The sequence below is a fragment of the Entelurus aequoreus genome, linkage group LG03, assembly GCF_033978785.1.
Source record: "Entelurus aequoreus isolate RoL-2023_Sb linkage group LG03, RoL_Eaeq_v1.1, whole genome shotgun sequence".
Taxonomy (NCBI): domain Eukaryota; kingdom Metazoa; phylum Chordata; class Actinopteri; order Syngnathiformes; family Syngnathidae; genus Entelurus; species Entelurus aequoreus.
The window spans coordinates 1,902,578-1,929,970 of NC_084733.1; the positions used below are offsets into that span (position 1 = coordinate 1,902,578).

General features: G+C 37.1%; 2 protein-coding genes across 2 annotated transcripts in view; both read left to right on the top strand.

Moving 5' to 3' along the window:
- The window catches only part of LOC133647163 (pituitary-specific positive transcription factor 1-like), a 36,646-nt gene extending 34,887 nt beyond the window's left edge, over positions 1-1,759 (top strand). The window contains exons 5-6 of the mRNA XM_062043307.1: positions 1,404-1,631; positions 1,723-1,759. Of these exons, the coding sequence (XP_061899291.1) occupies positions 1,404-1,631; positions 1,723-1,759 (265 nt within the window). The remainder of the gene's footprint in view (positions 1-1,403; positions 1,632-1,722) is intronic.
- LOC133645139 (paralemmin-1-like) overlaps positions 1,342-27,393 on the top strand; it is a 90,335-nt gene continuing 64,283 nt past the window's right edge. Inside the window, exon 1 of the mRNA XM_062039980.1 lies at positions 1,342-1,631. The gene's annotated coding sequence lies outside the window, so the exon portion shown is untranslated. The remainder of the gene's footprint in view (positions 1,632-27,393) is intronic.

Below are 27,393 nucleotides of genomic sequence, written 5' to 3' on the forward strand. Positions count from 1 at the left end.
AAAAAAATTGCTTTTAAATTAAAAAGTCCATCCTAGCCTGATTTAAAAAATAATAATACAATTCAATAAAAAAGACATGTGTTATACACTTTTTATTTTTTATTTTTATAATTTTCTATTTAGGTAGGTAGGTCTTTATACTTTATGGTTTTTCAGTATTTTATAACAACTTCACCTGCTTTGGTCAGGTTATGTTGGAAGTTATGTAGTACAAAAACAGTGAAGTTGTCACATTGTGTGAATGGTAATAAAAAGAGAATACAAAAAAAAATACAAAAAAAAAAAAAGTCTATCCTAGCCTAATTTTTTTTTAAAAGAGACATGTTTTACACATTTTTTTAATTTTTTTTTTTTTTTTTTTTAAAGTAGGTAGTTAGGTCTTTATACTTTATACTTTTTCAGTATTTTATAACAACTTCACCTGCTTTGGTCAGGTTATGTTGGAAGTTATGTAGTACAAAAACAGTGAAGTTGTCACATTGTGTAAATGGTAAATAAAAACAGACTACAAAAAAATTAAAAAGTCTATCCGAGCCTGATTAAAAAAAATAAATAAATAAATAAAAAGACATGTGTTTTACACTTTTTGTTATTTTTTGTTTTTAGGTACTTTTTCAGTATTTTATAACAATTTGGTAGTACAAAAACTGTGAAGTTGTCACAATGTGTAAACGGTAAATAAAAACAGAATACAAAAAATAAAAAATAAAATAAAATAAAAAATAACAAATAAAATAAAAAATAAAAAATAAAATAAAAATTCTATCCAAGCTTGATTAAAAAAATAAAAAATAAAATAAAATCAAAAAAAAAGAAGACGTGTTTTACACTTTTTTGGGGGGGTAGTTAGGTAGGTCTTTATACTTTTTCAGTATTTTATTACAATTTCACCTGCTTTGGTCAGGTTATGTTGGAAGTTATGTAGTACAAAAACAGTGAAGTTGTCACATTGTGTAAACGGTAAATAAAAACAGAATACAAAAAAATACAAAAATAAAATAAAATAAAAAAGTCTACCCTAGCCTGATTTTAAAAAAAAAAAAAAATGAAAAAAATGAAAAAAAGACATGTGCTTCACACTTTTAGCCACTAGAGGGCGACAGAGTTCAATATAAAGAGAAAATAACGGGGTTATTTTGTTTGTTTCATAACAGATCTGAGCTCCTTTCGGACGTCACAAGACAACACAAGGGAAGCAGGGGCGTATCTTATTATCAGTACAAGACCCCCCCCCCCCACCCCCACCCCCACCCCGAAACCCCCCCCTGCGCCCACCTCCTCCGTCCTCTTTTAAAAGAAAGGGCGGTGCATCCCCCCCTCCCTCCCTCCCTCCCTCCCTCCTCCTCATTCCACCTCGCTCCCCCCAGTAACGACATTACAACCCGCCGCTAACCGGACGCCAGCGCCGCCGCCCATGAGAGCTCCGCCGCGCCGACGCAGAGCAGCGCCGAGTGCGTCGAGGAGGCTCCGAGCCGCGGGGGAGTGAGCAGCATCAGTGTCGGCCTGCAGGGTCCAGCATCACCTCCGAGAGGCAGCGGGAGAAGCAGCCCACAAATAAACACCTTTTTTGTTTTTTTTCCCGGGGTGGGCGGAGCAGACGTCTGCGCGCGTGAAAAGGGGAACAGCATCGAGTAAGTCTTTTATTTACTCTTGTTAGATGGGAACGCTGACAGGTGGAAGAAGACGGCTCCATCATGTCTTATTGATCTGTTGTCGTGTCAGCATCAGCACCACCATCACCATCATCATCATCTCTTAGCTTAGCTTAGCTTAGCTTCCAATGCAGGGATGCTGAGGAGGTGAGGGTCTCATCCTCCATGCTGGCTTGCTGCCTCCAACATGGCGCACCTCCATGCTGGCCCGTCTGGAATGTGTGTGTGGAGGGAGGGGAAGCGGGGACCATCACTCCCAAGCCACGCTGGCCCCCGGTCCTTCCTAGTCCCTCGTGGCGCCCGTTGTTGCCGTGTGTCGTTTGCGTTCCCTCTCCAAAAAGCCACGGTTTGAGCACAGGGAGTCTTTTTGTCGACCGCCACCTGCAGAAGGCGACCACGCCGTAAACATAACACACCCATTGCCATGTAGCGACACGGCACGTAAACCCTTGGACGGGCGAGGTAAGCTGCGGATGAGATTTTTGTTTTTATTGCATTGTTATTGATTCTGCACAATATATCACATATTTATATGAAATATGTTGTGGGAGGGAAATATATATATATTTAACTGAGCGTTGCAAGCAATAAATCCAGTGTACCTAATCATGTGACCTAATTGAAGGTTCCTCGTTAAAGGCGTTTTTTTTTTACAAATTTAAAATAAGAAGTGTATTAACGACACTTTTTGGGGAAAGATATGACGACAAATGTATTTTTTTTAATGCATTTTAACTCGTAAATAAAAGTCTGCTAACAGCGGACCCAGCCCATAAAATCGGATAAATAACCATCGAAAAAGCGCCAACAGTACTCCATTTATATTTTGTGACTTAATTATTAAACAAGTATTAGTGATATTGTTATTATAAGTGCTAACGCAGACAAACTATTTATAGCGGCGATCACTACCTATGTTTACATCATGGAGTGGTCTGCTGTTTCCTCGCTTCCCTGCTCCTTGGAAGTTTATTGTCGATCATAAATCATGCCTCTCACCTGGATAGTAGAAGGATGAGGGCGGAATCCACCAAGTTGGTACACTTTTCATATTTTTGTTGCCAACATCTCTTGTTGTAGGAGGAAAAAAACAAATATTTAACTGAGCGTTGCAAGCATTAAATCCAGTGTACCTAATCATGTGACCTAATTTCTCGTTAAAGGTGTATTTTTTTTTTTTTTACCAATTTGAAATAAGAAGTGTATTAAAGGGGAACGGCGTTTTTTGGGGAAAGATACGACGACAAATGTATTTTTTTTAATGCATTTTAACTCGTAAATAAAAGTAAATAAAAGTCTGCTAACAGCGGACCCAGCCCATAAAATCGGATAAAAGGGCATCCAAAAAGCGCCAACAGTACTCCATTTATATTTTGTGACTTAATTATTAAACAAGTATTAGTGATATTGTTATTATAAGTGCTAACGCGGACAAACTATTTATAGTGGCGATCACTACCTATGTTTACATCATGGAGTGGTCTGCTGTTTCCTCGCTTCCCTGCTCCTTGGAAGTTTATTGTCGATCATAAATCATGCCTCTCACCTGGATAGTAGAAGGATGAGGGCGGAATCCACCAAGTTGGTACACTTTTCATATTTTTGTTGCCAACATCTCTTGTTGTGGGAGGAAAAAATAATAATTTTTAACTGAGCGTTGCAAGCATTAAATCCAGTGTACCTAATAATGTGACCTAATTGAAGGTTCCTCGTTAAAGGTGTAATTTTTTTTTTACCAATTTGAAATAAGAAGTGTATTAAAGGGGAACGGCGTTTTGGGGGAAAGATATGACGACAAATGTATTTTTTTAATGCATTTTAACTCGTAAATAAAAGTCTGCTAACAGCCGACCCAGCCCATAAAATCGGATAAAAGGGCATCCAAAAAGCACCAACAGTACTCCATTTACATTTTGTGACTTAATTATTGAAGAAGTATTAGTGATATTGTTATTATAAGTGCTAACGCGGACAAACTATTTATAGCGGCGATCACTACCTATGTTTACATCATGGAGTGGTCTGCTGTTTCCTCGCTTCCCTGCTCCTTGGAAGTTTATTGTCGATCATAAATCATGCCTCTCACCTGGATAGTAGAAGGATGAGGGCGGAATCCACCAAGTTGGTACACTTTTTATAATTTTGTTGCCAACATCTCTTGTTGTGGGAGGAAAAAAACTAATATTTAACTAAACGTTGCAAGCATTAAATCCAGTGTACCTAATCATGTGACCTAATTTCTCATTAAATGTGTATTTTTTTTTTTTGCCAATTTGAAATAAGAAGTTCACAATCATTATGAAAGACATGACGACGGATGTATTTTTTAAATACATTTTAGCTTGTAAATAAACGTAAATAAAAGTCCGATAACAGTGGAGTCAATGGTAGGTCCTCTTTTCCGCCCATAAAATCCAATAAATAACCATCCAAAAAGTGAATATTGAATATTAACCAAGTATTGGAGATATTGTCATTATAAGCGTTAACGCAGACAAACTATTTATAGCGGCGATCACTACCTATGTTTACATCATGGAGTGGTCTGCTGTTTCCTCGCTTCCCTGCTCCTTGGAAGTTTATTGTCAATCATAAATCATGCCTCTCACCTGGATAGTAGAAGGATGAGGGCGGAATCCACCAAGTTGGTACACTTTTCATATTTTTGTTGCCAACATCTCTTGTTGTGGGAGGAAAAAAAACAAATATTTAACTTAGCGTTGCAAGCATTAAATCCAGTGTACCTAATCATGTGACCTAATTTCTCGTTAAAGGTGTATTTTTTTTTTTTTACCAATTTGAAATAATAAGTTCACAATCATTATGAAAGACATGACGACGGATGTATTTTTTAAATACATTTTAGCTCGTAAATAAACGTAAATAAAAGTCCGATAACAGTGGAGTCAATGGTAGGTCCTCTTTTCCGCCCATAAAATCCAATAAATAACCATCCAAAAAGTGAATATTGAATATTAACCAAGTATTGGAGATATTGTCATTGTAAGCGTCAACGCAGACAAACTATTTATAGCGGCGATCACTACCTATGTTTACATCATGGAGTGGTCTGCTGTTTCCTCGCTTCCCTGCTCCTTGGAAGTTTATTGACGATCATAAATCATGCCTCTCACCTGGATAGTAGAAGGATGAGGGCGGAATCCACCAAGTTGGTACACTTTTCATATTTTTGTTGCCAACATCTCTTGTTGTGGGAGGAAAAAAACAAATATTTAATTTAGCGTTGCAAGAATTAAATCCAGTGTACCTAATAATGTGACCTAATTGAAGGTTGCTCATTAAAGGTGTATTTTTTTTTTATACCAATTTGAAATAAGAAGTGTATTAAAGGGGAACGGCGCTTCAGGGGAAAGATATGACGACAAATGTATTTTTTAATGCATTTTAACTCGTAAATAAAAGTCTGCTAACAGCGGACCCAGCCCATAAAATCGGATAAATAACCATCCAAAAAGCGCCAACAATACTCCATTTACATTTTGTGACTTAATTATTGAACAAGTATTAGTTATATTGTCATTATAAGTGCTAACGCGGACAAACTATTCATAGTGGCGATCACTACCTATGTTTACATCATGGAGTGGTCTGCTGTTTCCTCGCTTCCCTGCTCCTTGGAAGTTTATTGTCGATCATAAATCATGCCTCTCACCTTGATAGTAGAAGGATGAGGGCGGAATCCACCAAGTTAGTACACTTTTCATATTTTTGTTGCCAACATCTCTTGTTGTGGGAGGAAAAAAACGAATATTTAACTAAACGTTGCAAATATTAAATCCAGTGTACCTAATAATGTGACCTAATTGAAGGTTCCTCGTTAAAGGTGTATTTTTTTTTCTTACCAATTTGAAATAAGAAGTGTATTAAAGGGGAACGGCGTTTTTGGGGAAAGATACGACGACAAATTAATTTTTTTAATGCATTTTAACTTGTAAATAAAAGTCTGCTAACAGCGGACCCAGCCCATAAAATCGGATAAATAACCATCCAAAAAGCACCAACAATACTCCATTTACATTTTGTGACTTAATTATTGAACAAGTATTAGTGATATTGTCATTATAAGTGCTAACGCAGACAAACTATTTATAGCGGCGATCACTACCTATGTTTACATCATGGAGTGGTCTGCTGTTTCCTCGCTTCCCTGCTCCTTGGAAGTTTATTGTCGATCATAAATCATGCCTCTCACCTGGATAGTAGAAGGATGAGGGCGGAATCCACCAAGTTGGTACACTTTTTATAATTTTGTTGCCAACATCTCTTGTTGTGGGAGGAAAAAACGAATATTTAACTAAACGTTGCAAGTATTAAATCCAGTGTACCTAATCATGTGACCTATTTTCTCGTTAAAGGTGTATTTTTTTTTTTTTACCAATTTCAAATAAGAAGTTCAAAATCATTATGAAAGACATGATGACGGATGAATTTTTTTAAATACATTTTAGCTCGTAAATAAACGTAAATAAAAGTCCGATAACAGTGGAGTCAATGGTAGGTCCTCTTTTCCGCCCATAAAATCCAATAAATAACCATTCAAAAAGTGAATATTGAATATTAACCAAGTATTGGAGATATTGTCATTATAAGCGCTAACGCTGACAAACTATTTATAGCGGCGATCACTACCTATGTTTACATCATGGAGTGGTCTGCTGTTTCCTCGCTTCCCTGCTCCTTGGAAGTTTATTGTCGATCATAAATCATGCCTCTCACCTGGATAGTAGAAGGATGAGGGCGGAATCCACCAAGTTGGTACACTTTTCATATTTTTGTTGCCAACATCTCTTGTTGTGGGAGGAAAAAAACAAATACTTAACTAAACGTTGCAAATATTAAATCCAGAGTACCTAATAATGTGACCTAATTGAAGTTCCTCATTAAAGGTGTAATTTTTTTTTTTTACCAATTTGAAATAAGAAGTGTATTAAAGGGGAACGGCGCTTTTTGGGAAAGACATGACGACGGATGTATTTTTTTAATGCATTTTAACTCGTAAATAAACATAAATAAAAGTCAGCTAACAGCAGAGCCGATGGTAGGTCCTCTATTCCGCCCATAAAATCCAATTAATAACCATCCAAAAAGCGAATATTGAATATTAACCATGTGTTGGAGATATTGTTATTATATGCGCTAACGCAGACAGACTATTCATAGCGGCGACGTGAACACTAAAAAGCATGGCTATGTGTGCCTATGTTTACATCATGGAGTGGTCTGCTGTTTCCTCGCTTCCCTGCTCCTTGGAAGTTTATTGTTGATCATAAATCATGCCTCTCACCTGGATAGTAGAAGGATGAGGGCGGAATCCACCAAGTTGGTACACTTTTCATATTTTTGTTGCCAACATCTCTTGTTGTGGGAGGAAAAAAAACAAATATTTAACTGAGCGTTGCAAGCATTAAATCCACTGTACCTAATCATGTGACCTAATTTCTCGTTAAAGGTGTATTTTTTTTTTTTTTACCAATTTGAAATAAGAAATGTGTTAAAGGTGAACGGCGCTTTTGGGGAAAGATAAGACGACGTATGTATTTTTTTTAATGCATTTGAACTCGTAAATAAACGTAAATAAAAGTCTGCTAACAGCGGACCCAGCCCATAAAATCGGATAAAAGGGCATCCAAAAAACGCCAAGAGTACCCTATGTACATTTTGTGACTTAATTATTGAAGAAGTATTAGTGATATTGTCATTATAAGTGCTAACGCAGACAAACTATTTATAGCGGCGATCACTACCTATGTTTACATCATGGAGTGGTCTGCTGTTTCCTCGCTTCCCTGCTCCTTGGAAGTTTATTGTTGATCATAAATCATGCCTCTCACCTGGATAGTAGAAGGATGAGGGCGGAATCCACCAAGTTGGTACACTTTTCATATTTTTGTTGCCAACATCTCTTGTTGTGGGAGGAAAAAAACGAATATTTAACTGAGCGTTGCAAGCATTAAATCCAGTGTACCTAATCATGTGACCTAATTTCTCGTTAAAGGTGTATTTTTTTTTTTTTTACCAATTTGAAATAAGAAGTGTATTAAAGGGGAACGGCGTTTTTTGGGGAAAGATACGACGACAAATGTATTTTTTTTAATGCATTTTAACTCGTAAATAAAAGTAAATAAAAGTCTGCTAACAGCGGACCCAGCCCATAAAATCGGATAAAAGGGCATCCAAAAAGCGCCAACAGTACTCCATTTATATTTTGTGACTTAATTATTAAACAAGTATTAGTGATATTGTTATTATAAGTGCTAACGCGGACAAACTATTTATAGCGGCGATCACTACCTATGTTTACATCATGGAGTGGTCTGCTGTTTCCTCGCTTCCCTGCTCCTTGGAAGTTTATTGTCGATCATAAATCATGCCTCTCACCTGGATAGTAGAAGGATGAGGGCGGAATCCACCAAGTTGGTACACTTTTCATATTTTTGTTGCCAACATCTCTTGTTGTGGGAGGAAAAAATAATAATTTTTAACTGAGCGTTGCAAGCATTAAATCCAGTGTACCTAATAATGTGACCTAATTGAAGGTTCCTCGTTAAAGGTGTAATTTTTTTTTTACCAATTTGAAATAAGAAGTGTATTAAAGGGGAACGGCGTTTTGGGGGAAAGATATGACGACAAATGTATTTTTTTAATGCATTTTAACTCGTAAATAAAAGTCTGCTAACAGCCGACCCAGCCCATAAAATCGGATAAAAGGGCATCCAAAAAGCACCAACAGTACTCCATTTACATTTTGTGACTTAATTATTGAAGAAGTATTAGTGATATTGTTATTATAAGTGCTAACGCGGACAAACTATTTATAGCGGCGATCACTACCTATGTTTACATCATGGAGTGGTCTGCTGTTTCCTCGCTTCCCTGCTCCTTGGAAGTTTATTGTCGATCATAAATCATGCCTCTCACCTGGATAGTAGAAGGATGAGGGCGGAATCCACCAAGTTGGTACACTTTTTATAATTTTGTTGCCAACATCTCTTGTTGTGGGAGGAAAAAAACTAATATTTAACTAAACGTTGCAAGCATTAAATCCAGTGTACCTAATCATGTGACCTAATTTCTCATTAAATGTGTATTTTTTTTTTTTGCCAATTTGAAATAAGAAGTTCACAATCATTATGAAAGACATGACGACGGATGTATTTTTTAAATACATTTTAGCTTGTAAATAAACGTAAATAAAAGTCCGATAACAGTGGAGTCAATGGTAGGTCCTCTTTTCCGCCCATAAAATCCAATAAATAACCATCCAAAAAGTGAATATTGAATATTAACCAAGTATTGGAGATATTGTCATTATAAGCGTTAACGCAGACAAACTATTTATAGCGGCGATCACTACCTATGTTTACATCATGGAGTGGTCTGCTGTTTCCTCGCTTCCCTGCTCCTTGGAAGTTTATTGTCAATCATAAATCATGCCTCTCACCTGGATAGTAGAAGGATGAGGGCGGAATCCACCAAGTTGGTACACTTTTCATATTTTTGTTGCCAACATCTCTTGTTGTGGGAGGAAAAAAAACAAATATTTAACTTAGCGTTGCAAGCATTAAATCCAGTGTACCTAATCATGTGACCTAATTTCTCGTTAAAGGTGTATTTTTTTTTTTTTACCAATTTGAAATAATAAGTTCACAATCATTATGAAAGACATGACGACGGATGTATTTTTTAAATACATTTTAGCTCGTAAATAAACGTAAATAAAAGTCCGATAACAGTGGAGTCAATGGTAGGTCCTCTTTTCCGCCCATAAAATCCAATAAATAACCATCCAAAAAGTGAATATTGAATATTAACCAAGTATTGGAGATATTGTCATTGTAAGCGTCAACGCAGACAAACTATTTATAGCGGCGATCACTACCTATGTTTACATCATGGAGTGGTCTGCTGTTTCCTCGCTTCCCTGCTCCTTGGAAGTTTATTGACGATCATAAATCATGCCTCTCACCTGGATAGTAGAAGGATGAGGGCGGAATCCACCAAGTTGGTACACTTTTCATATTTTTGTTGCCAACATCTCTTGTTGTGGGAGGAAAAAAACAAATATTTAATTTAGCGTTGCAAGAATTAAATCCAGTGTACCTAATAATGTGACCTAATTGAAGGTTGCTCATTAAAGGTGTATTTTTTTTTTATACCAATTTGAAATAAGAAGTGTATTAAAGGGGAACGGCGCTTCAGGGGAAAGATTTGACGACAAATGTATTTTTTAATGCATTTTAACTCGTAAATAAAAGTCTGCTAACAGCGGACCCAGCCCATAAAATCGGATAAATAACCATCCAAAAAGCGCCAACAATACTCCATTTACATTTTGTGACTTAATTATTGAACAAGTATTAGTTATATTGTCATTATAAGTGCTAACGCGGACAAACTATTTATAGTGGCGATCACTACCTATGTTTACATCATGGAGTGGTCTGCTGTTTCCTCGCTTCCCTGCTCCTTGGAAGTTTATTGTCGATCATAAATCATGCCTCTCACCTTGATAGTAGAAGGATGAGGGCGGAATCCACCAAGTTAGTACACTTTTCATATTTTTGTTGCCAACATCTCTTGTTGTGGGAGGAAAAAAACGAATATTTAACTAAACGTTGCAAATATTAAATCCAGTGTACCTAATAATGTGACCTAATTGAAGGTTCCTCGTTAAAGGTGTATTTTTTTTTCTTACCAATTTGAAATAAGAAGTGTATTAAAGGGGAACGGCGTTTTTGGGGAAAGATACGACGACAAATTAATTTTTTTAATGCATTTTAACTTGTAAATAAAAGTCTGCTAACAGCGGACCCAGCCCATAAAATCGGATAAATAACCATCCAAAAAGCACCAACAATACTCCATTTACATTTTGTGACTTAATTATTGAACAAGTATTAGTGATATTGTCATTATAAGTGCTAACGCAGACAAACTATTTATAGCGGCGATCACTACCTATGTTTACATCATGGAGTGGTCTGCTGTTTCCTCGCTTCCCTGCTCCTTGGAAGTTTATTGTCGATCATAAATCATGCCTCTCACCTGGATAGTAGAAGGATGAGGGCGGAATCCACCAAGTTGGTACACTTTTTATAATTTTGTTGCCAACATCTCTTGTTGTGGGAGGAAAAAACGAATATTTAACTAAACGTTGCAAGTATTAAATCCAGTGTACCTAATCATGTGACCTATTTTCTCGTTAAAGGTGTATTTTTTTTTTTTTACCAATTTCAAATAAGAAGTTCAAAATCATTATGAAAGACATGATGACGGATGAATTTTTTTAAATACATTTTAGCTCGTAAATAAACGTAAATAAAAGTCCGATAACAGTGGAGTCAATGGTAGGTCCTCTTTTCCGCCCATAAAATCCAATAAATAACCATTCAAAAAGTGAATATTGAATATTAACCAAGTATTGGAGATATTGTCATTATAAGCGCTAACGCTGACAAACTATTTATAGCGGCGATCACTACCTATGTTTACATCATGGAGTGGTCTGCTGTTTCCTCGCTTCCCTGCTCCTTGGAAGTTTATTGTCGATCATAAATCATGCCTCTCACCTGGATAGTAGAAGGATGAGGGCGGAATCCACCAAGTTGGTACACTTTTCATATTTTTGTTGCCAACATCTCTTGTTGTGGGAGGAAAAAAACAAATACTTAACTAAACGTTGCAAATATTAAATCCAGAGTACCTAATAATGTGACCTAATTGAAGTTCCTCATTAAAGGTGTAATTTTTTTTTTTTACCAATTTGAAATAAGAAGTGTATTAAAGGGGAACGGCGCTTTTTGGGAAAGACATGACGACGGATGTATTTTTTTAATGCATTTTAACTCGTAAATAAACATAAATAAAAGTCAGCTAACAGCAGAGCCGATGGTAGGTCCTCTATTCCGCCCATAAAATCCAATTAATAACCATCCAAAAAGCGAATATTGAATATTAACCATGTGTTGGAGATATTGTTATTATATGCGCTAACGCAGACAGACTATTCATAGCGGCGATGTGAACACTAAAAAGCATGGCTATGTGTGCCTATGTTTACATCATGGAGTGGTCTGCTGTTTCCTCGCTTCCCTGCTCCTTGGAAGTTTATTGTTGATCATAAATCATGCCTCTCACCTGGATAGTAGAAGGATGAGGGCGGAATCCACCAAGTTGGTACACTTTTCATATTTTTGTTGCCAACATCTCTTGTTGTGGGAGGAAAAAAAACAAATATTTAACTGAGCGTTGCAAGCATTAAATCCACTGTACCTAATCATGTGACCTAATTTCTCGTTAAAGGTGTATTTTTTTTTTTTTTACCAATTTGAAATAAGAAATGTGTTAAAGGTGAACGGCGCTTTTGGGGAAAGATAAGACGACGTATGTATTTTTTTTAATGCATTTGAACTCGTAAATAAACGTAAATAAAAGTCTGCTAACAGCGGACCCAGCCCATAAAATCGGATAAAAGGGCATCCAAAAAACGCCAAGAGTACCCTATGTACATTTTGTGACTTAATTATTGAAGAAGTATTAGTGATATTGTCATTATAAGTGCTAACGCAGACAAACTATTTATAGCGGCGATCACTACCTATGTTTACATCATGGAGTGGTCTGCTGTTTCCTCGCTTCCCTGCTCCTTGGAAGTTTATTGTCGATCATAAATCATGCCTCTCACCTGGATAGTAGAAGGATGAGGGCGGAATCCACCAAGTTGGTACACTTTTCATATTTTTGTTGCCAACATCTCTTGTTGTGGGAGGAAAAAAACGAATATTTAACTGAGCGTTGCAAGCATTAAATCCAGTGTACCTAATCATGTGACCTAATTTCTCGTTAAAGGTGTATTTTTTTTTTTTTACCAGTTTGAAATAAGAAGTTCACAATCATTATGAAAGACATGACGACGGATGTATTTTTTAATTACATTTTAGCTCGTAAATAAACGTAAATAAAAGTCTGATAACAGTGGAGTCAATGGTAGGTCCTCTATTCCGCCCATAAAATCCAATAAATAACCATCCAAAAAGTGAATATTGAATATTAACCAAGTATTGGAGATATTGTCATTATAAGCGTTAACGCAGACAAACTATTTATAGCGGCGATCACTACCTATGTTTACATCATGGAGTGGTCTGCTGTTTCCTTGCTTCCCTGCTCCTTGGAAGTTTATTGTAGATCATAAATCATGCCTCTCACCTGGATAGTAGAAGGATGAGGGCGGAATCCGCCAAGTTGGTACACTTTTCATATTTTTGTTGCCAACATCTCTTGTTGTGGGAGGGAAAAAACGAATATTTAACTAAACGTTGCAAGTATTAAATCCAGTGTACCTAATCATGTGACCTAATTGAAGGTTCCTCGTTAAAGATGTTTTTTTTTTTTTTTTACCAATTTGAAATAAGAAGTGTATTAAAGGGGAACAGCGTTTTTGGGGAAAGATACGACGACAAATGTATTTTTTCTAATGCATTTTAACTTGTAAATAAACGTAAATAAAAGTCTGCTAACAGCGGACCCAGCCCATAAAATCGGATAAAAGGGCATCCAAAAAACGCCAAGAGTACTCCATTTATATTTTGTGACTTAATTATTGAACAAGTATTAGTGATATTGTCATTATAAGTGCTAACGCAGACAAACTATTTATAGCGGCGATCACTACCTATGTTTACATCATGGCGTGGTCTGCTGTTTCCTCGCTTCCCTGCTCCTTGGAAGTTTATTGTCGATCATAAATCATGCCTCTCACCTGGATAGTAGAAGGATGAGGGCGGAATCCACCAAGTTGGTACACTTTTCATATTTTTGTTGCCAACATCTCTTGTTGTGGGAGGAGAAAAAACAAATATTTAACTGAGCGTTGCAAGCATTAAATCCAGTGTACCTAATCATGTGACCTAATTTCTTGTTAAAGGTGTATTTTTTTTTTTTTACCAATTTGAAATAAGAAGTGTATTAAAGGGGAACGGCGCTTTTGGGGAAAGATACGACGACAAATGTATTTTTTAAATGCATTTTAACTCGTAAATAAACGTAAATAAAAGTCTGCTAACAGCGGACCCAGCCCATAAAATCGGATAAATAACCATCCAAAAAACGCCAACAGTACTCCATTTATATTGTGTGACTTAATTATTGAACAAGTATTAGTGATATTGTTACTATAAGTGCTAACGCAGACAAACTATTTATAGCGGCGATCACTACCTATGTTTACATCATGGAGTGGTCTGCTGTTTCCTCGCTTCCCTGCTCCTTGGAAGTTTATTGTCGATCATAAATCATGCCTCTCACCTGGATAGTAGAAGGATGAGGGCGGAATCCACCAAGTTGGTACACTTTTCATATTTTTGTTGCCAACATCTCTTGTTGTGGGAGGAAAAAAAACAAATATTTAACTGAGCGTTGCAAGCATTGAATCCAGTGTACCTAATAATGTGACCTAATTGAAGGTTCCTCATTAAAGGTGTATTTTTATTTTACCAATTTGAAATAAGAAGTGTATTAAAGGGGAACGGCGCTTCAGGGGAAAGATATGACGACGAATGTATTTTTTTAATGCATTTTAACTCGTAAATAAAAGTCTGCTAACAGCGGACCCAGCCCATAAAATCGGATAAATAACCATCCAAAAAACGCCAACAATACTCCATTTACATTTTGTGACTTAATTATTGAAGAAGTATTAGTGATATTGTTATTATAAGCGTTAACGCAGACAAACTATTAATAGTGGCGATCACTACCTATGTCTACGTCAGGGGTCACCAACGCGGTGCCCGCGGGCACCAGGTAGCCCGTAAGGACCAGATGAGTAGCCTGCTGGCCTGTTCTAAAAATAGCTCAAATAGCAGCACTTACCAGTGAGCTGCCTCGATTTTTTAAATTTGTATTTATTTACTAGCAAGCTGGTCTCGCTTTGCTCGACATTTTTAATTCTAAGAGAGACAAAACTCAAATACAATTTGAAAATCCAAGAAAATATTTTAAAGACTTGGTCTTCACTTGTTTAAATAAATTCATTATTTTTTTTACTTTGCTTCTTATAACTTTCAGAAAGACAATTTTAGAGAAAAAATACAACCTTAAAAATGATTTTAGGATTTTTAAACACATATACCTTTTTACCTTTTAAATTCCTTCCTCTTCTTTCCTGACAATTTAAATCAATGTTCAAGTAAATTAATTGTTTTTATTGTTAAGAATAATAAATACATTTTAATTTAATTCTTCATTTTAGCTTCTGTTTTTTCGACGAAGAAAATTTGTGAAATATTTCTTCAAACTCATTATGATTAAAATTCAAAAGAAATATTCTGGCAAATCTAGAAAATCTGTAGAATCAAATTTAAATCTTATTTCAAAGTCTTTTGAATTTCTTTTAAAATGTTTGTTCTGGAAAATCTAGAAGAAATAATGATTTGTCTTTGTTAGAAATATAGCTTGGTCCAATTTGTTATATATTCTAACAAAGTGCAGATTGGATTTTAACCTATTTAAAATATGTCATCAAAATTGTAAAATTAATCGTAATCAGGAAAAATTACTAATGATATTCCATAAATTATGTTTTTAATTTTCTCAAAAAGATTCGAATTAGCTAGTTTTTCTCTTCTTTTTTTCGGTTGAATTTTGAATTTTAAAGAGTCGAAATTGAAGATAAACTATGTTTCAAAATCTAATTGTCATTTTTTTCGTGTTTTCTCCTCTTTTAAACCGTTCAATTAAGTGTAAATATCATTAATTATTAATAATAACATAGAGTTAAAGGTAAATTGAGCAAATTGGCTATTTCTGGCAATTTATTGAAGTGTGTATCAAACTGGTAGCCCTTCGCATTAATCACTACCCAAGAAGTAGCTCTTGCTTTCAAAAAGGTTGGTGACCCCTGCTCTACATCATGGAGTGGTCTGCTGTTTCCTCGCTTCCCTGCTCCTTGGAAGTTTATTGTCGATCATAAATCATGCCTCTCACCTGGATAGTAGAAGGATGAGGGCGGAATCCACCGAGTCGGTACACTTTGACAGCCAACTTTGACACAGTCCGCACAACGGTGAGTTCAAGGGCTGCTGAAATTGGTAGGACAAAACGGCGCTGGCCAAATGCTCTCATGAGTGAAGCATAAACACAAACATATTCAACAGTGGGCTTTCTAACAAGTAGGGAGGTTTGTGTTTGTCCTCCTACAAAAACCATATTACAACAAACAACATATTTTTCACCCCATTTTGTTTACAATTTCCATACATTTTTGAAAAAGCTCCATGGATCCAGCAGGGCGCCGCTGAAGAGCCGCATGTGGCTCTAGAGCCGCGGGTTGTTGAATTGGTAAATGTCAAAAAGTGACAGAAAAGGGCAGCTGTGGTCTGACTTGTGTTTGGTCATCGCCTTTGTGTCTGCTTTGTGTGCATTTGTCAAACAATAAGCTGCTGCTGCGTTTGCTTGGGGGATCTGGGACTTATCTGCCTTCATCGGTTCCGACGGAGGAAATGGACTTCTAATTGCAGGACTGTGTGGCTGACAAAATGGGCGACTTGTGAATGTGGAGTCGGGATTACTTTAAGCCACGGGTGTGAAACTCCAGGCCTGGGGGCCAAGTCTGGCCCATCCATCCATCTATAGCAAGAAAGCCCAGACTTTCCTCTCCCCAGGCACTTTGTCCAGCTCCTCCCGGGGGATCCCGAGGCGTTCCCACATAGTCTTCCCAACGTGTCCTGGGTCTTCCCCTTGGCCTCCTGTTGGTCGGACGTGCCTTAAAAACCTTTCTTGGGAGGCGTTCGGGTGGCATCCTGACCAGATGCCCGAACCACCTCATCTGGCTCCTCTCCATGTGGAGGAGCAGCGGCTGACCTACTCGGTGGCTTAGTGGTTAGAGTGTCCGCCCTGAGAAGGGTAGGTTGCGAGTTCAAACCCCGGCAGAGTCATACCAAAGACTATAAAAATGGGAGCCATTACCTCCCTGCTTGGCACTCAGCATCAAGGGTTGGAATTGGGGGTTAAATCACCAAAAATGATTCCCGGGCATGGCACCGCTGCTGCCCACTGCTCCCCTCACCTCCCAGGGGGTGATCAAGGGTGACGAGTCAAATGCTGAGGACAAATTTCACCACACCTAGTGTGTGTGTGACTATCATTAGTACTTTATCTTTAGCTTTACTTTGAGCTCCTCCCGGATGAAAGAGCTTCTCACACCCTATCTCTAAGGGAGAGACCCACCAACCGGCGGAAGTAACTCATTTGGGCCACTTGTACCCGTGATCTTGTCCTTTCGGTCATAACCCAAAGCTCATGACCATAGGTGAGGATGGGAACGTAGATCGACCGGTAAATTGAGAGCTTTGCCTTCCGGCTCAGCTCCTTCTTCACCACAACAGATCGATACAGCGTCCGCATTACTGAAGACGCCGCACCGAGCCGTCTGTCGACCTCACCATCCACTCTTCCCTCACTCGTGAACAAGACTCCGAGGTACTCAAACTCCTTCACATGGGGAAAGATCTCCTCCCCAACCCGGAGATGGCGCTCCACCCTTTTCCGGGCGAGAACCAATGGACTTGGACTTGGAGGTACTGATTCTCAACCCAGTCGCAAACCGATCCAGTGAGAGCTGAAGATCCTGGCCGGATGAAGCCATCAAGACCGCATCATCTGCAAAAAGCAGAGACCTAATCCTGCGGCCAAGTCTGGCCCGCCATATCATTTTATGTGGCCTGCAAAAGCCTGGAATTAATACGTATCTTTTCCTTCCGGCCCGCGGATGAATTATCTATGATATTTGATTAGTATTAGAATCGGCCCACAGGCCACACCAATACTCCATACAGCAACCCCCCCTCTCCAATAATGGCTAAAGGGAAGGTGGACGGTGAGAACAGGTGGTTCCACGCCAGGTGGGAGGCAGAGTACATGTTCCACGGAGGTAGAAGGCCAACCTGTGTGGAGAAAGTGTGGCTGTGATGAAAGAACATCATCTCAGAAGGTACTATGAGACGTCTAAGAAGGACAAAGACAAGGGTAAGGACACGGAACAAAGGCTAGGGAAGGTGGAAGAATTAGAACGAGGTCTTAAGTCCCGGCAGGCTCTGTTCACAAAAGCCACATCACAAAGCTATGGTAAATGGTAAATGGGTTATACTTGTTGTGGAGGTTTCCCTGTTGTGGGTTCTCCTGGCTACAATACACCTTCTCGGAAGCCCGGGAGTTTGGGTTGAACTTGAACAATCTTTTATTGTGGTATGCACACGCCAGGACAGCACTCTGCTCTACAACTTTTCAGTCTTTCTTGTGTGTGTGCTCAACTCCAACTCCATCTCCGTGTGTCGGCGCGGCTGCTGCTGATAAGCATGGCGGGTGATTGGATGATGAGCCCCGGCTGGGTAATCCAATAACCTGTCAAGCTGTGCTCCGAGGCCGGTCCTAACACGCCCCCCTCCACGCTTTTCTACCTTCAAGGTACTCAAAGCGCTTTGAGACTATTTCCACATTCACCCATTCACACACTGATGGCGGGAGCTGCCATGCAAGGCCCTAACCACCACCCATCAGGAGCAAGGGTGAAGTGTCTTGCTCAAGGGCACAACGGACTGGACAAGGTTGGTAGAAGGGGATTGAACCAGGAACCCTCAGGTTGCTGGCACGGCCACTTCCCCAACAGCGCCACGCCGTCCCCAAGTTACGGTGGTCGTTTTGACAACTGACACCGTGTTTGATTCCGATTTGTAATATTTGAATGGTGATAAATGAATGTGTTGTGGCAGTATGCGGATTTCCCCAATGCGGCAACAATCGGTTGCTTTTCCAAACATTTTGAATAAACTGCCAACGTTAGAATGCTGGACAGGAAGTGTTTGCATGCTAGTACGCTAACATCTAAGTGCTAACTTTTTTTTTTTTTACAAGGTTTACGCTTATTTGTCTAATTCCTTACATTCATAGAACTTGGAATGGGACACATGTTAACTGTTAGCGTGCTAACGTTAGCATGCTAGCACGCTAACATCAAAGTGTTAACTTTTTTTTTTTTGGCAAAGTTTACGCTTATTTGTCTAATTCCTTACATTCATAGAACTTGGAATGGGACACATGTTAACTGTTAGCGTGCTAACGTTAGCATGCTAGCACGCTAACATCAAAGTGTTAACTTTTTTTTTTTTGGCAAAGTTTACGCTTATTTGTCTAATTCCTTACAGTCATATAACTTGGAATGGGACAAATGTTAACTGTCAGCGTGCTAACGTTAGCATGCTAGCATGCTAACATCAAAGTGTTAACTTTTTTTTTTTGGCAAAGTTTACGCTTATTCGTCTAATTCCTTACATTCATAGAACTTGGAATGGGACACATGTTAACTGTTAGCGTGCTAACGTTAGCATGCTAGCACGCTAACATCAAAGTGTTAACTTTTTTTTTTTTGGCAAATTTTACGCTTATTCGTCTAATTCCTTACAGTCATAGAACTTGGAATGGGACACATTTTAACTGTTAGCGTGCTAACGTTAGCATGCTAGCACGCTAATATCAAAGTGCTAACTTTTTTTTTTTTTTGGCAAAGTTTACACTTATTTGTCTAATTCCTTACAGTCATATAACTTGGAATGGGACAAATGTTAACTGTTAGCGTGCTAACGTTAGCATGCTAGCAAAGTGTTAACTTTTTTTTTTGGCAAAGTTTACGCTTATTCGTCTAATTCCTTACAGTCATAGAACTTGGAATGGGACACATTTTAACTGTTAGCGTGCTAACGTTAGCATGCTAGCACGCTAATATCAAAGTGCTAACTTTTTTTTTTGTTGCAAAGTTTACACTTATTTGTCTAATTCCTTACAGTCATATAACTTGGAATGGGACAAATGTTAACTGTTAGCCTGCTAACGTTAGCATGCTAGCATGCTAACATCAAAGTGCTAACTTTTTAGCTAACTTAACTTATGTTTTCTGTAATTACACAGCTATACACATTACATTCATATGTGACACATGCATTAAAGTGCTAGCTTTTTGAGCTAATTTTGCAACTGTTTAACCTAGATACTTGACATTAGTTTTGGATGATACCACACATTTAGGTATCAATCCGATACCAAGTAGTTACAGGATCATACATTGGTCATATTCAAAGTCCTCATGTGTCCAGGGACGTATTTACTGACTTTATAAACATAATATGAATTTTTTTTTAAAGGAAAAAAGATTTTGTGACAATAAAAAATATAAATGTAATCATAGTAATGTCGACTAGATACGCTATTGTACTTGGTATCATTACAGTGGATGTCAGGTGTAGATCCACCCATGGCGTTTGTTTACATTCAGGCATGCTAGCTTTTGTTAGCGCTGACGCCGGTACTTGTAAGAAACTCACGTTATTCGTCCCCATGGAAACAAGGATCAGTGATTTAGAAGTAGCTAAAACACTGTGGATGGATGTTAGCTGCTAGCTAGCTAGCCATGTCTTAAAGCACCTCTTCCTGAGGATGTTTCAGTGTTGTAACTTCACCTTTATCGTCAGTTTTTAGGCTAAAATGCGTCCGTTCGCCCTTTTCTGTCTACACACTGTGTCTGCTTGTAAGTACTCTGTGTGTGTGCGCTGCCGAACATGCTCCTCTGCTCCTAAAACCAGCAATGTCACCACGCGACAACGCGCCGGTACTTTTCAAACAGAGTATAGTGCCGTTTTTGATTCGTTAGTACCGCGATGCTATACTAGTACCGGTATACCGTACAACCCTAGTACAGGAAATGGAAGAAAGGATACAAATACTTTGGTACGAGACATGATCGTTACTGAGAGCGGTTAGTCTGTAAGTTCTCAGGGACTCAAATTCCTCTGCTTTTAATTAATGGCTTTGTAAAAACACCGAGACAAAGTCTAAGTTTGTTGTGTTCTTTACCGTGTTCTAAAAAAATACATATATTTCATATAGTTAACATTTGATGAAATATTGCAACAAATACTATATTACACATTTTAAACTTAAAAAATACAGTGTTTCCCATAAACTGCCAAGATGCCTGTGGCGGTGGGGGCGTTGCTATGGGCGTGGTCAGCATGACATCATCGAGTAATTTGCATAATTTACTACAATGATTTGATTTTCTCTAAAAAGGCTCAAAAAATGTATGCTTACTAATTAATAATAACAGTTTTGTTTTAAACGTCCATCCATCCATCCATTTTACAATATAATTACAACACTTTATGTACATATTTATATACAGATTTGAACAATAAGTTATTCACTGAAATATATTTATTAATTGTGGTTCTTACAAAAAATATATCTTATAAAATATAAAAGCTAAAATGTCTCTTAAAGCTCTGCCCCTTTAATTAGTGCATACTAAATCATTTAACTTTAGCCTACTACTACAAGCATATTATTTACCAGCAACATAAAGTGAAACAGAGGCAGAGGTGTCCTGCCACAGTCAGTAACAAATAAACATAAAACAGTAGTGGTGGTAGATAGACACAGAGCTTCATCAAACATCTGATCCACTGAACAAAGAGCTCCAAAAATGTTGAACTTTAGACTGCCATCAGTTTTACTCCCTACACTTAACCATGTGTTTCCTACTGCCTGCACACTTTGCACCCTTTGTTATATACACATGTGGTGTTTCTAATAGAAATACATTTAATAAAGTCAAATACAAATAAATAAATAAATAAATAAATAAATAAATAAATAAATAAATAAATAAATAAATAAATAAAAATAAATAAAAATAAATAAAAATAAATAAAATAAAAAATAAATAAAATAAGGCAACAAGAGAAGTATCCTACACTTCTCTTTTGTAAAGTAAATCTGAACAGCCGATATGGGCATCTACATCAACTATATGATTTGCCTGAGAAGCTGGAGAGGACACAAAAAAAATAAATAAATAAAAAAAAATATATATATATATATATATATATATATATATATATATTTTTTTTTTTTTTTATTTTATTTTTTTTTTTTTTTGTATTTTTTATTTGTGACGGATGTAATTCTTTCGTGGCGGGCCGCCACAAATAAATGAATGTGTGGGAAATTCTGAAATATATATGTCTGCTTGACTCATGATTGAAGGGTTTAGGGTTAGGGTTAGGGTTAGGGCTAGGGTTAGGGTTAGGGTTAGGGTTAGGGTTAGGGTTATGGTTAGGGTTAGGGTTGGGGTTGGGGTTGGGGTTAGGGTTAGGGTTAGGGTTGTGGTTGGGGTTGGGGTTAGGGTTGGGGTTGGGGTTAGGGTTAGGGTTAGGGTTAGGGTTGGGGTTGGGGTTAAGGTTAGGGTTAGGGTTAGGGTTAGGGTTAGGGTTGGGGTTGGGGTTGGGGTTAGGGTTAAGTTTAGGGTTAGGGTTGGGGTTGGGGTTAGGGTTAGGGTTAGGGTTAAGGTTAGGGTTAGGGTTTTCTCAAAGCGCTTTTACATAGAAATGCAAGTTATCCATCAAATTGTACACTACACAAATGATTTTTTCACAGCTCAGTTGCCAAAATCTTACGGGAAAAAACTAATTATTATTAGTATTTATCCTTTTTTCATTTACAGTAATACACTGTAAAAGCAGTAAAAACAGTGGTACTCAATTTCCATTTATATATTGTAAAAAAAACATTTTACTGTAAAATTTGGGCAACTGAACTGTCAGTTTAATTACAGTAAAATGTCCAGATTCTCTTTACAGTGTACAGTACATACAAAAGTATTATAATAACAAATAATTGTGTAATGAGGCTATTTATATTTATATTCATACAATAATTCACGATTCTAAGCTGTCATAAATGCAATGTGAAAAGGAGTTTGACACGCCTGTCATGAAGAATGTAAGACGTTAAAATGAGGGGTGTACCGGTCTGATAAAGATATCGACCGTCGGCTTGCATGTGTGATATCATGTGCGATACAAGCCGTCCTGCAGCGTGTTCACATGCAACATCTAAATGTCCTCCAAAAAGCACCACGTTTCTTCTATTTTAGTCAAGTTTTTCACAAAAGGTAAACATTCCGGGCTACTAAACGCTAGCAGCTACACAACAGCTAAGCACAAACTAGCACACACGCAAGACATACGTGAAACAATCGTCGCACAATAACAAAAAAAACAGCAGATTTGTCGATAGAAACAAGTATCAAATATTATAGTTGCATATTACTTACACGTACAAAGTGGAAGCGTATTAGAAAAGATCAAGTAACAAACGTGTCCGCGTCATTCAGCTTACTGCATCGCGATCCTAAACTCAGTGTTTCCCATTTAGTTTTTGTTACAACCCCGCAGGAAGAAGAAACATTTTGACTAAAAACAGTATCACTTGTCTTTAAAACTGTTATAAGTACACCTCTGCAGAGCATTGTATCCTCATTATCAACATTAGAGTCAACCAAAAAAAGGAAAAAAAGAAGAAACGTGGATCAACTTACAATGAAGGTCTGGACTACAGGCAGGCCAGTCTAGTACCCGCACTCTTTTACAATGAAGCCACGCTGTTGTAACACCTGGCTTGGCATTGTCTTGCTGAAATAAGCAGGGGCGTCCATGATAACAACATATGTTGCTCCAAAAGCTGTATGTACCTTTCAGCATTAATGGCGCCTTCACAGATGTGTAAGTTACCCATGTCTTGGCCACTAATACACCCCCATACCATCACACATGTGTAAGTTACCCATGTCTTGGCCACTAATACACCCCCATACCATCACACATGCTGCCTTTTACACTTTCACCCTAGAACAATCCGGATGGTTCTTTTCCTCTGACGTCCACAGTTTCCAAAAACAATTTGAAATGTGGACTCGTCAGACCACAGAACACTTTTACACTTTGCATCGGTCCATCTTAGATGAGCTCGGGCGACGTTTCTGGGTGTTGTTAATAAATGGCTGTGGCTTTGCATAGTAGAGTTTTAACTTGCACTTACGGATGTAGCGACCAACTGTAGTTACTGACAGTGGTTTTCTGAAGTGTTCCTGATCACATGTGGTGATATCCTTTACACACTGATGTGGCTTTTTGATGCAGTACCGCCTGAAAGATCCAAGATGTGTAATATCATGGCTTACCTGCAGTGATTTGTCCACATTCTCTGAACCTTTTGATGATATTACGGAGCGTAGATGGTGAAACCCCTAAATTCCTTGCAATAGCTTGGTTGAGAAATGTTGTTCTTCAACATGTGTTGACAAAGTGGTGACCCTCGCCCCCGTCCTCGTTTGTGAACGACCGAGCATTTCACGGAAGCTGCTTTTACACCCAATCATGGCACCCACCTGTTCCCAATTAGCCCGCTCACCTGCGGGACGTTCCAAATAAGAGCATTCCCTCAACTTTCTCACTCTTTTTTGCCACTTGTGCCAGCTTTTTTGGAAGACGTTTTTCCAGCGTGAACATGAAATATCTCGTCATTGCAGTCTATTCAATTGAAAATAAGTTGAAAAGGATTTGTTGTATTCTTTGTTTATTTACACAACGTGACAACTGCACTAGTTTTGGGTTTTGTAAATGAACGTTGTTGCACTTTTTAGTTCCAGGAACTTTCATGACTTCTGTGTCGTTGGACTCGACTTTGGGGGTCGTGGAGTCCAATAAATAGCTCTTAGGAGTACTTCAGTGTAGATTGGACCTGGGTGAAATGGTCCCCCCCATTATCGTTATCGTTGTTTCCGATAAGTCCGACACGGCGTTGTCACGTTGATCTGCCGGGGGGATATTTTTAGACTCGCCGCAACGTGACGATGAGAGAGCCCTCTTCTCCATGACGCCGGCGTTGGCTGTTAATGGCGTCGCTTTGAGCGCCACGGTGTTAAAGGAGTTGTGGGAGGAAGAGAGCGTGTGGAATGTGGAGAAGGAACATCTGGAAGTGTGGTGTAGTAGTGATGATGCAATACAAGGTACCTTGTCTCAGCCTCCTCCTCTTTTTCTCCTGGAGAGTCAATCTACCTCCATCTTCACTTACTGATGATAAGACTGAGAAGATCTGCTTTTTCTCCTTTTTATCTGTTCCAGTCGCTTGGATCATGCAGGAAAACGTTCACACGCGCGCACACACACACACACACACACTTTCTTGTATTTGTTACCTTCTCGAGACCTCAGACAAAATGCCTACCTCCAGTATCATAATAAAAGTCATCATTTTACTCAACACGAGTCAAAATTTTGCAAGAAAAACGGAACATTTGTGCAATATTATGATAAAAGTTGGGATTTTACTCAATAACAGTGGCAATTTTGCAAGAAAAGCTTAAAATGTTGGCAATTTTATGAAAAGAGTCGTCATTTTGCTAGACAAAAGTCACAATTTTTTAAGAAAACTTTGACATTTTGGCGATATTGTAATAAAAATCGGAATTTTTGCTTGGCAAAATTATGACAAGAGTCATAATTTTACAAAAAAAATGTCAGTTTTACAAGAACAACAAAAAATGGCAATATTGTGATAAAATATACATGTATTATGACAAATGTCACCATTTTGCATGAAAAAGTAATAATTTTACATAAAAAAGTAATCATTTTACATAAAAAAGTAATCATTTTACGAGAGCATTTTTGCAATATTACAGAAACAGAAAGAAAATGAGAAATTGTTCCCAATTTTATAAGAAAAAAGTCGACACATTGCGAGAAAAAGACTGCTTTTAGTAAAAAATGTTTTTGTTCGGAATTTTTACTTGGCAAAATTATGACATAAGTCATAATTTTGCCACACATCACAAATTCCGATTATTATTATAATATCGCCAAAGTGTCAAGGTTTTCTTATGACAAAATTATGACAAAAGTCATAATTTTACTACAAAAAAATGTCACTGTTTTACAAGAACAACAAAAAATGGCAATATTGTGATAAAATATACATGTATTATGACAAATGTCACCATGTTGCATGAAAAAGTAATCATTTTACATAAAAAAAGTAATCATTTTACATAAAAAAGTAATCATTTTACATTAAAAAGTAATCATTTTACGAGAGCATTTTTGCAATATTACAGAAACAGAAAGAAAATGAGGAATTGTTCCCAATTTTATTAGAAAAAAGTCGACACATTGTGAGAAAAAGACTGCCTTTAGTAAAAAATGTTTTTGTTCGGAATTTTTAATAAAAATTCCGATTATTATTATAATATCGCCAAAGTGTCAAGGTTTTCTTATGACGAAATTATGACAAAAGTCATAATTTTCCAAAAAAAAAATGTCACTGTTTTACAAGAACAACAAAAAAATGGCAATATTGTGATAAAAGTCAGAATTTTATATGACAAATGTTGCCATTTTGCATTAAAAAGTAATAATTTTGCATAAAAAGGTAGTAATTTTACATAAAAAAGTAATAATTTTACATAAAAAAGTAATAATTTTACGAGAACATTTTTGCAATATTACAGAAACAGAAAGAAAATGAGAAATTGTTCCCAATTTTATAAGAAAAAAGTCAACACATTGTGAGAAAAAGACTGCTTTTAGACATTTTTTTTCCCCGAATTTTTTGTTTGTAATTGTTTTTTAATCATCATTAATTACTTCAAGTTATTATACTATGTCTCTATATACATATATGTTTTATTATTTTTATTGATTTTTGTATATTTTTTATTATTTTTATTGATTTTGGCCAAAGGAGGCGCATTTCAATTTCTTACACACACTTGTTATTTCATATGTTGACCAGAGAGGGAGCACTTTTAAAAGCGACACACAGTCAATTTGGAAAAAAAATCCCTCCTTTTTGGGACCGCCCTCATGTTGATAGATGTCACCAGCAGGGGTGCAAATGAGACATTGTCTATTAGATGCAATGTTATTGATTTATGTCATCACTTGTTCACACCTCCTCATATGGAAGATACTTTTCCCTCTTCATGTCTCAAGAAGGTTGGAAATATAATAATAACATTCTTGTATTTGTTACCTTCTTGAGACCTCCGAAAAAATGCCTACCTCAACTATCATAATAACAGTCATAATTTTACTCAACACAAGTCAAAATTTTACAAGAAAAACGGAACATTTGTGCAATATTATGATAAAAGTTGGAATTGTACTCAATAACAGTGGCAATTTTACAAGAAAAGCTTAAAATGTTGGCAATTTTATGAAAAGAGTCGTAATTTTACTAGACAAAAGTCACAATTTTACAAGAAAACTTTGACATTTTGGCGATATTGTAATAATAATCGGAATTTTTACTTGGCAAAATTATGACAAAAGTCATAATTTTACAAATTTCACTGTTTTACAAGAACAACAAAAAATGGCAATATTGTGATAAAATATGCATGTATTATGACAAATGTCACCATTTTGCATGAAAAAGTAATCATTTTACATAAAAAAAGTAATAATTTTACATAAAAAAGTAATCATTTTACATAAAAAAGTAGTCATTTTACGAGAACATTTTTGCAATATTACAGAAACAGAAAGAAAATGAGGAATTGTTCCCAATTTTATTTTTAAAAAAGTCGACACATTGTGAGAAAAAGACTGCCTTTAGTAAAAAAAAAAAAAAATTTCGGAATTTTTACTTGGCAAAATTATGACATAAGTCATAATTTTGCCAAGTAAAAATTCCGATTATTATTATAATATCGCCAAAGTGTCAACGTTTTCTTATGACAAAATTATGACAAAAGTCATAATTTTACCCAAAAAAAAGTCCCTGTTTTACAAGAACAACAAAAAAATGGCAATATTGTGATAAAAGTCAG